Here is a 10,907-nt window from a genome sequence, read left to right as displayed (position 1 = left end):
ACGCACACACACACACACACACACACACACACACACAGGACAAGGGCTGTGGCTACTTCTGGAAGTGGAAGGAACTGAGGACCACCTATGGTCATCCATGTAACTGGCCTGTGGCCCTTTGGACTCATGTCAGGCTGGATGTCCAGTGACCTGGCCAAATGCCCCTGGGCAGGACACTGACTCCTAGAGACCTTTCTCTTTAGCCTGGGCACTCACCAAAGGGCTCATATTTCCTGTGGCTAGTCCTATACCCCAGAGAGATGCCCACCAGAAGGACTTCTACTCCTCCTGACTGGAGGCACAGAGTCTGAGGTGGTGACCTGGACTTAAAGGGATGTGGAAATCAGACTGCTCTGTGTGGCACACGGAGGTCTGGGGTGGTACAGACAAGTAATACAAAGCAAGCAGAGTTGAGCTGGGGCTAGAGACCTACAGCATGAGGCAGAGGGGGTGAGGCTAGCGTCCTCCACAAGGCCTCCCTTCAAGCCCCATACCTGAGCCCCATATAGGAAGTGGAACCACACAGGGGAGACTTTGGATTCATCTCTCTCCCTTGTCCTCAGCAACTGTGGTCTGGTTCCCTGTCCCAGGGCCTCAGGGGGTTCCATTTTTGTCCAGCATATGACCAACACGGGCCTGCCTTGTTGAGCTCTGCCCATTCAACATGTCAGCTGGGGGTCAGCCAGGCCTTCGGCCACAGGTCAGGGCAGAGTGGAGTGGGAAAGGGGTTCCCTACACCCCAAGTTTGCCAGTCCCAGAGGGCTGAGCCACCTGAGAACGAGGAAGCAGCCAAGAACAGCAGCACAGCAGGGCTGCTATCCAACCCCAGGCTCCTGGGACTTTGGGGGCGATGGGCCAACGGTCCCTTTCTCTAATCACGTCACCTGGGCCGTAAGCACAAGGCACTGGGCTCACTTCACAGTGAGTCATGAATCTTCAAGCCTCAATATGGAAGGTCTGAGCCCCTGATACATAAACAGTCCTCATCACTCAGACCAGGAGGATAGTCCCCTTAATGCTTGTCCCAGCACCCCCTTCAAGAGCAGCACTAAGGGACTGGGAAAGACCATCTAGGAGAACCCAGAGCTTTTCATTTGTGACTCATTTTCTCCAAAATTGAAATGAACCAGGAGTGTGGTTTTCGGACCAAGACAGAAGGTCCAGCTTTGAACCCTCTCTCCAACCACAGGAGAGGGTAAATAAAGCAAGAAAAGGCAAAATTAAGCCTCATGTTGAAAACCAGAAATAACAGCCCTGGTCCTTGAGGTCCTGGATATGCCGGCATCGACTGAGTGATCCTAACCAAGGGTTATGAGTCGACTGCAGACCTGAGCCAAGATTTGCAGTGTCTGAGAATCAAGAGAGCTGGCTCAACCCCATTCCTTCAACCACCCTGGATTAAGAACTCACAAACCGCAAGATGAAAAAGAGAACAGACAATACGGACAGGATGTTTCAGAGATAAGAGAATTTCACCCACAAACGGAACAGAAAAGTGTCAAAGAAAACAGAATTCTCACTACAGCCAGAAGGTGGGAGTAACCAAGCGTGCCTCACAGATTCGATTCCCAGTCTGCCTGTGGTGTGTCTGGTGAGTAGAAGGTACCCGCTGCAGGCCTTTCAGGTTTCAGCATCCCCTCCACGCCTGGATTTGAATGAAAAGTACAGGGACGTGCATCAAACTATGTCTGCTGTCCTCCTCCGAGCAGTCAAAGGTGCTGTCCTCTCCTGGTTTCTGTCCAGCCACCTTCCATCTTGTTCTCAGAACATACCGCTTTGAAAAATAATCCCGATAGTTTTACAATTTTCTCCTTCCCTTGGTTTTTGGAAGCTTTTGAGTGGGTGTCTTTTGCGTGTCTTTCCCTGCGGTCTCACAAAGCTGGCTGCTCACTTACCGGGGGCTGCTTGTGCCTGGATTTCTCTCTTGAGGTCACTCCAGACCCTGAAGTGCTGCAGCAACAGGGGCGTGTGTGTGTGTGTGTGTGTGTGTGTGAGAGAGAGAGAGAGAGAGAGAGAGAGAGAGACAGAGAGAGACAGAGAGACAGAGACAGACAGAGACAGAGACAGACAGAGACAGAGAGACAGACAGACAGAGACAGAGAGACAGAGAGAGAGATTTAGTTAGTTACAGAGTTCCAGAGGTGTTCCTGAAGGGCAGGTGGCATCTGAAGGGTCAAGTTGTGGGTCCTCCCTCACCTGGAGCCGTGCTGTTCCCCAGTATCACCTCTGTGGGTCTAGCCTGTGTGCTAGGACTATGTGAGCTCCAGGCCCCAGAATGGGAGCCACGTGGGCAGGTGGGGACACGGGGGGGGGCTCACAGGTAGCTCCCCAGACCCACAGAGATACTCAGACCCATAAACCCCACACACACTGAGGTCGATGGGACCCGCCCCCGTCCCTCTCTGACCCTGGAGGTGACTCTCCACGACTCAGCTTCGCCCAGGACCCAGTCTGGGGAGTCCAGGAGGTGACAGGGTCCACGCCCCCTGCTCCCTGGTCGGACAGTCCCCGGGTTTGATTGGCAGTGGAGCATCATGACCTCGGCGGGCGCGGAGGAGCAGCGGCGGGCAGCTGGGGTAGGGGCAGCGCGGGTCCGGGCGCCCCTCTCCGCGGGAGTTCGGCCGGGTATCAATGCGCGCTGGCGCGGGCTGCGCATTCCCAGCTGGCGCCGAAACAGGTGGTGCACGGCGAGCACCGGCGGACGAGGCTGCACCGCGCCGGGCTGCAGCGATGGCTCCGTGACCGAGGTGAGCGGCGCGAGTGCGCCGAGCGCCCGGGGAACTCAGGCGGCCCCTCCCGGGCTGCGCCACCGGGCGTCGGGCGGGGCGGGAGCGGAGGGCGCGGGGTCCGCAGCACCAACGTCGGGTTCGGCCCAGGCTCCGGGCAGCGCCGGCCAGAAACGTCCGCCCTCCCTCGCGGGTGGTTCGAGGGCCGGGGAGGAAGGCAGGAGGCCTGCGCCCACTCGCCTTAGCTCTGCGCCCTCTGGGGAGGTGGGGCAGCACCGGGGCGAGGGGCTCAAGCAGATGCAGCTAGGAACTGTCCGCGGACCCTCGTGGGAACCTGGAGTCCTCACCCCTGGACCCACTCGTTCATTCTGCCCCTGGCGCCCGTCGGGGATCACAGGCGCCATTAGCTCTGCTGTGCAGAAAGAGACCTAGAGTCGGTTTTGTGCCTGGAAGTTGGGGAGGCCCAGACACCCAGGGTCTTCTCCACTCCCTTAGGCTGTCTTTCTTAGGAGGATAATCTGATGCAGGCAGCAGAGGGTCTGAAGTACTCTGAGAGTTCTTACATGGGCACCTGCATGACAGTCACCCAAGATGAGACACACACATCCCCAGGTCCAGGGCTTTCCAGAGCCCCACAGTCGGATCTCTCTCTCTCTCTCTCTCTCTCTCTCTCTCTCTCTCTCTCTCTCTCTCTGTCTCTCTCTCTCTCTCTCTTTCTCTGTCTCTCTCTCTCTGTCTCTGTCTCTCTGTCTCTCTGTCTCTCTCTCTCTCTCTCTCTGCTCTGACTTTGCCAGTTAATAGACCCACAGCTGAGGGAGCCACAGCTGAACTGCCTGCCACTGTCCTTCAACCAGGCTGTTGACGACAGCAACAGTTCTCCCCTCGTTGCTATGTTACAGTTGTACAAAGATGCCACCCTTTGCTTACCCTTGGGTCGTGTCAAGCTCCTTACTCCACCTAAAGCTGCTGCGACCACCCTCACTCTCGTCCCTGTGGGTGATTTCAGTGGGCTCTCTGGGCTGCACACCTGTGAGTAGTATTGCTGGCAGACAGTACACACCCGCTTTGCTCCACTGAGGCACCAAACTATGCTCCAAAGCTGCTGCACCATTTTGCATCCCCAGTGACGGTAACTGAGGGTCCGGTCCCTCCACATCTTCCCAATACTCAGAAACAGGTGCACAGATCTTTCTGGTTGTAGCCGCCCTGGTGTGTGCATGGGTGCCTGCCTGTGGGGGTGTAGAGCAGTCTCTGTGGTTTTGATTTGCATTTCTCCAATAACAAGCTGCACTGAGCATCTCCTGCATGAGTTTATTGGCCTTTTGCTGTTTTCTTCCAAAAGTTCCTGTCCGGGTTTTGTTTGTTTGCTCCCCTTCCTCCTAGTGGCTGGTTTTTCTTTTCTTTCGCGGTTTACACTTGCATATATATTGTTCACTAATCCTTTAGTCTAATGCATATTGTCTGATAATCTCTCACTTTGACTGAAGTTCTTAGTTTTGATAAAAGTATTTCTATTATTTTTAAATTTTTATTTATTTTTATTCTATGTGTATGAGTGTTTTGCCTGCATGGAGCTGCATTACATTCGTGTGATGCCTGTGGAGGTCAGAAGAGGGTGTCAGGTCCCCTTGAACCAGACTTGTCAGCCACCATATGGGTGTTGGGAACTGAACCTGGTTCTTACCCAAGAGCAGCCAGTGCTTTTAACTGTTAAGCCATTGTTATGGAAAAATCAGAGACCTACAGCCAAAGTCAGGTGAGGAGACAAAGTTTCATTTGATGCTAGTGGGACTGACCACCATGAACAAAGGAGTCGGGCCTCCTGTTCATGTTTTGGGGGCTCTTATACTCATGTGTGGAGAAATGCAAACAAAAGGCACAACAGCACCTAGGTGACAAGTAAAAGGTGCACGTGATAATTAAGCAGGTAACGTAGGGCCACAACGTATAGGAAGGCGAAAACTTTGGAAAACAAAGACTTCCATCCTGGGCAACCACAGGGGCAGGATGGGAGGCTCCTGCTCACCTCTCCATACCTGTCTCTTAAGAGTTTTCCTATTGCAAAGTTCTTAATTACCATCACATTGCAAAAGCTTTCCACAGGCCACAATACCATCTCTCCAGCCCTTGAAGTTTATTTAAAAATCTTGTTTTAGGGCTAGAGAGATGGCTCAAAGGTTAAGAGCACTGTCTGGTCTTACAGAGGACTTGGGTTCAGTTCCCAGCACCCACATGGTGGCTAACAACCATCTGTAAGTCCAGTTCCAGGGGATCCAATGCCCTCTTCAGACTTCCATGGGCTTTGCATGACATGGGTGCACTTACATATATGCAGGCAATATACTCATACGCATAAAATAAAATAAAATAATCTTGTTCTGCCAAAGCTCACATTGTTTTGTTCCAGAGGCTTTTTTGATGACTGATGTGTTTAATCTACATGCAGTCTGCCTTTGGTCATTGTGTGTGTGGTGTGAAACAGGGCTAAATGAAGGTCCCAGCTTATTTTTCTGTTTGATTTTCTTTTTTTTAAGATGGGGGTCTCACTATGTAGCCATGGCTAGCCCAGAACTCCCTATATAGATCAGACTGGTCTCAAACTCACAGAGAGCCACCTGCCTCTGCCTCCTGAGTGCTGAGATGAAAGGCATGGGCCACCATACCCAGCAGTTTGGATTTTTAAACTTAGCAGCTGTTACTTTTGTAATCCAAAGAAGGGATTTTCAGAAACAGTCAAGTGAAATTAAGTGACAGAAAGGCTCTGGGTGGCAGAGCTGGAGCACAGGAAGCCTGGCCCCACCCACTGTTGACCTTTGCCCTGCTGTGGCTCTTCAGAAAAGTAGAGCCCTTACACTTGCATTGAAACTGGATGGGGGTGCTCTGGGGGGACAATGGGTCCAGATAGCTCTAGGACCCCACTGGATATCTGGGGAGATGACACCGAAGGGGTCTTCTTGAGGATTCCAAAGGGGGAGAGGAATTTACAAACCCCTGTCTCTATAGAGGGACAGTGAATCTGTCTATCACAGAGGCCTGGAGGCCATGGAAGGGGGTGGCTGCCTTGCAAACCTTTGACGGGCATCTTCTCCCACAGGACAAGTTTCCCACAGACCCTCACGAAGCAGCAGGCCCCCAACCAGGAGCCCAGCGTGAGGGTAGAGATGGAGCTGAGTCAAGAGTCTACAACCAGTTTTCTCATGCTGGCCACGTCAGGAAGTACTGAGCCTAGTGGCCCCAACATGTCCCTCAACAGCTCCTGGATTGGCCCAACAGAGCCCAGCTCCCTGCAAGACCTGGTGGCCACAGGTGCCATTGGGGCTGTGCTCTCAGTCATGGGCATGGTGGGTGTGGTGGGCAACGTGTATACTCTGGTGGTCATGTGCCGCTTCCTGCGTGCCTCGGCCTCCATGTACATCTATGTGGTCAACCTGGCATTAGCTGACCTGCTGTACCTTCTGAGCATCCCTTTCATTGTGGCCACCTATGTGACCAAGGACTGGCACTTCGGGGTCGTGGGCTGCCACGTCCTCTTCAGCCTAGACTTCCTGACCATGCATGCCAGCATCTTCACCCTGACCATCATGAGCAGCGAGCGCTATGCAGCAGTGCTGAGGCCTCTGGACACGGTGCAGCGTTCGAAAGGTTACCGCAAGCTGCTGGTGCTGGGCACCTGGCTGCTGGCACTGCTGCTGACCCTACCCATGATGCTCGCCATCCGACTGGTGCGCAGGGGCCCTAAGAGCCTCTGCCTTCCGGCCTGGGGCCCTCGTGCCCACCGCGCCTACCTGACACTGCTCTTTGGGACCAGCATCGTGGGGCCCGGCCTGGTCATCGGGCTACTCTATGTCCGCCTGGCCCGAGCCTACTGGCTGTCACAGCAGGCCTCCTTCAAGCAGACAAGGCGGCTACCCAATCCCAGGGTGCTCTACCTCATCCTGGGCATTGTCCTACTCTTCTGGGCCTGCTTCCTGCCCTTCTGGCTGTGGCAGCTGCTGGCCCAGTACCACGAGGCCATGCCGCTGGCACCCCAGACTGCACGCATTGTCAACTACCTGACCACCTGCCTCACCTATAGCAACAGCTGCATCAACCCTTTCCTCTACACACTGCTCACTAAGAACTACCGAGAGTATTTGCGGGGTCGCCAGCGCTCTCCTGCTAGTGGTGGCCGTGGGCCGGGGAGTGCTGGCTGCTTCCAGCACAGCAGAGTCCACCTCCAGCAGGACTCACTGTCCCCGAGGAGCCAGCAGGCCACAGAGACCCTTATGCTGTCCCCAGTGGTCCCTACCAGGGCCTTTGTCTGAGAGTCCCTATATCTTTCCTGAGAGTCCCTCAAAACAAAGCCACTCCGGAGCCCGTTCCTGAACCCCCACTCCTACCTGACTGGTTTATCTCTCTTACTCAGCTCTCTTCTAGAAAATTCCCTGTTCTTTCTAATGCATCGCTCACATAGACTCTATCAGTGCCTTCCCACAATGCCAAGCCATTCCTCCCTCATGCCCATCTCTGAGGGTCTGTGGAGGCTGTGGCCCAGACTCTTCTGAAGACTCCAAGGTTGAGTTGTTTAAGGCTGCTTCACCCAGAGCAGCCCATGTCAGGCTATGACCCTGACCTGTGGAACTATGCTCCACCCCCACAGCTCTCTCCAGCTTGGTATGGGGCCTGCAGGCATCTCGACCTCTCCTTCCCTGCACCCCACAATGGCTTCTTGTTTGCACATGCTGGTGAACCAATAAAGCCTGCGCCCTGCAGTCTGTCTGGCAGCTTTCCCCTTCATTTGGGGTGGGAAGGAGGGCAGGTGGCTGAGATGTAGGGGAGGCAGAGGTAGGGTGGGCTGACTGGGAGGAGAAACTGTCCAGCGAGCACTGAGGCAGCCACAGCACGTGGGCTCATGTGGACAGTGATGAGACCTTGGCTTCACTGACCCTGGACAAACTGCTGCCCTGGCCCAAGAGCCATGAACGACCCTCTCCCTAGATGACCACTCCTCTTACCATGGCCAGGACACCTGTCCACTCCCTCTAGGTGCTCATCAGGAGTTGGGACAGGACCTTGGTATTGGCAGGACCTCTGCTGTGTGTCAGATATACCCTGGGGTGCAGACATGGAGAGAAGGCCCCTGGGGTGTCCCCTGGGGCACGGACATGGAGAGAAGGTCCCTGGGGTGTCCCCTGGGGTGCGGACAAGGAGAGAAGGCTGCTGGGGTGTCCCCTGGGGTGCGGACATGGAGAGAAGGCCCCTGGGGTGTCCCCTGGGGTGCGGACATGGAGAGAAGGTCCCTTGGGTGTCCCCTGGGGTGCGGACATGGAGAGAAGGTCCCTGGGGTGCGGACAAGGAGAGAAGGCCTCTAGGGTGATAAAATGCTCTGGAAGTAGATGGTGGTGACCACAGCACTGTGCATGTTACCATGGTTAAGATGGTGAATTTATTTTGCCCTGAAAAAAAGGGACACATGGGTGCACTTATGTGAGAGAGAGAGAGAGAGAGAGAGAGAGAGAGAGAGTGCAGGGCCTTGTGGTACACATCTGTAATCTCAGCACTTGGGAGGCTGAGGCAGGGGATCATAAGTTCAAGGCCAGCCTATGCTACATAGCAAAGACCTTGTCTCTAAATAAAAAAAAAAATAAAAAATAAATTAAAGGACTGGAAATATAGCTCAGGGTCAGAATACTTCCTTAAAATGCAGGAGACCCTATCACCACCAGTTCAAAAACCCAAAAGAAACAGCAATTGGCTGCTGAATTCACTTGAGAACATGTCTTCCATTGTGGGAGGTAGGGTAATAGCCCCATAAGTTTAACTGATCGAGACTATAAAATCTAGTCTGTTGAAAGACTTACTCTTCCCGTTTCACTGGTCAATCATCTGGTCATAGAACCAACCCTAGAAAGGCAGATTCACTTTGTTATGCTAAATAGATGGGCAGAATATGTAGTGCGTTAATGAGATAGTGAATTTTTCCTGCCTGGAACGGGTGGGGGAGGGGGAGGGTCCCAGGCAGAACTTCTGGACTGGCCACAGTCATGTAGCCTGTAAGTCTTCCCGCATCTCAGAATTCTTCAGAAAAGCGTAACCTCTCGTTCTCTTCTCCATACCCCTTTTATAAACACGCTTTCTTTAAGGCTTTGGGCCGCCCCCAGCACCTTGTATGTCTTTACTTTCTCTAAAGCCTCCTTCTCCCAGCCGTGTGGCTGCCGGTCAGCCATGTCTGTCCTCCATTTGGGCTCTACGCCTGCCTGGCTCCATGGCTTCCTTCCTTTTCCCCAGCATCCTCCTCCTCAAGGCAGCTGCCAAGATGACCAGCTCGCCTGCCCGCCTGAGGAATTTTCTTTAAAATTCAATAAAATTGTAAAAGTTTAAATCTTGTGCCAAGGACTTTATCTTTTGGACTTTACCTTTAAGAAGCTCTCATCTCCTCCCAGTTAGGGCAGCACTCCCTAAATGGGGCCAGAGAGTGCCGTCCCTGGTAAATACATTTGGCTGATTCAGAACTTTTTTGAGTCTGAGTGGACTTTCCCAGTGGTCCTGAACTCTGTAACATTGTGGCAGAGTGTCCCAGTCCACCTGGAGACCCTAGCCCCAATCCTCTGTCTCCCTCATGCTGCGTTTCCAGGCTTTAGAAAGAAAACCCTTTCCTTCATGACAAAGCCTGATTCCTGAAGTTTCATCTCTAACGAAGCCAAAGCAAAATGAGCATTAAAAGTCTGAGAGTCAGAGCTGGGTCCCTCATTCTGGATCCAGCTGGTATCACCCTAACCTGATACCCTGTGGCCCCATCCCAGGCCCCCACTTCTCTAGGAGGCTTTTTCATTTTCCAGAGCTGAGATGCCCTGAAAGAGGGAGTTTCTAGACCAGCACCTCCCTTTTCAGGGCCTGATGTCTCAGAGTTAACACACAACTGAAGGGGTGGGTGCCCCCGAGAGAGGACCGCAACATGGCACTGCCCTTACCGCACCCATACTGCGTGTGGGAAGGACATGTTTTGCTCATCTCTGTAGGCTCTTTTGAGTGGGGTAGAGGTTGGGTCTGAGCTGAAGGAGACTGAGTGATATAGAACGTGATCTCATCCCCAGAGCCAACATCAGGGAAGTGACCCAGCAAGGCCTATGAGCACATGCTCCTCCTCATCCAAGGAGGACCTGGAACACTGATGTCCCCTGACAGGGACAGAGTCCTAAAGAATTTCCAAGAGAGCCAAGTGATAGGAAGGAATGTGTGTGTACAGATGCAGGGACATCTCTGCGTGAAGGAGAGACAAGGGGTGAGGGGTGAAAATGAAGGCTAAATCCCACCTTCTCAAACGCAAAAGACTGCTTTCCCGATGGAGGAGGGAAGCTGCGGAGGACAGATACAGGACAGGCTTGGGACATTCCCATTGCAATTGGCTGCTGAAGTGAAATCTCACTAGACTGTCCAGGAAAAAAAAAACAAACTGGCCCTCACAGGAGGAGCTCCTAGCCCAGTGTGGGAGACCTTTCCCGGACTCTTGGAGGGACAGCCCACTGTCCCTTCAGATCCTTACTAACTGCCGAGAGGTGAGGAGGGCGTTAGCACAGGAACATATCCACACGGCACACATCACTCCGAAGCCAAGCTGTAAAGGGATGTTCTCTGGAGTGCTGGCCACTGTGTGGGTGCTGCCTGTGTTACCCTGCAGCCAGCCAGACCCTGGCCTCATCATGAGTCACCACAGCTAGCCTGCACATTCCTGTGAGTGTCCCCAGTGTCTGCTGTCTTTGGAACTAGAAGCTGTGATGGGTCTGTGACAACAGCTCTGAGTGCCTGCCCACCTAACATGCCACGAAAATCGTACACACCCAGGTCCATTCCCTCACCATCATAGTGTTTTCCAACGTGCCATATCCTTTTATGCTCTCCTCCAGCACTAGGTGTGCAAGGTTTTTACAAAGAGCCACTGTCATGGAAGACGCTGGATGAATCACTGACAGCTCTGTGACGCCACTGTCCAGGAGTCAAGGCACCTGCTAGATTTGACCTCAGGGCCTCTTTGAACTGCACTGACAGTTTGTTGTCAGAATAGTGATGTGCATGTGTACATGTGCACACAGACACATACACACCAAATATACCATAAATGCACACACCACACATCACACACATGTACCCCACTATATATGCCACATCGCACATAACACTGAACACACAACATATACACGTATG

The 10,907-nt window shown here is 53.3% G+C and overlaps 1 protein-coding gene across 1 annotated transcript; it reads left to right on the top strand.

The window, feature by feature from the left end:
• The first annotated feature begins 2,685 nt into the window (after positions 1-2,685).
• Uts2r (urotensin 2 receptor) lies at positions 2,686-7,277 on the top strand. The gene is made up of 2 exons (XM_008839672.2): positions 2,686-2,747; positions 5,821-7,277. Exon 2 carries the CDS (start codon positions 5,888-5,890, stop codon positions 7,028-7,030), a length of 1,143 nt encoding a protein of 380 aa, XP_008837894.1. The 5' UTR covers positions 2,686-2,747; positions 5,821-5,887; the 3' UTR covers positions 7,031-7,277.
• Positions 7,278-10,907: the final 3,630 nt, after the last annotated feature.

The sequence above is a fragment of the Nannospalax galili genome, unplaced genomic scaffold (assembly GCF_000622305.1).
Source record: "Nannospalax galili isolate Female #2095 unplaced genomic scaffold, S.galili_v1.0 scaffold679, whole genome shotgun sequence".
In the NCBI taxonomy this organism is placed as follows: Eukaryota; Metazoa; Chordata; class Mammalia; order Rodentia; family Spalacidae; genus Nannospalax; species Nannospalax galili.
Note: the sequence above shows the minus strand (reverse complement) of the source record. Positions and strands in the feature narration are given on the sequence as shown.

Excerpts from the sequence above, each read along its gene's own strand:
- Uts2r (XM_008839672.2), top strand. The coding sequence starts at position 5,888 with ATGGAGCTGAGTCAAGAGTCTACAACCAGTTTTCTCATGCTGGCCACG.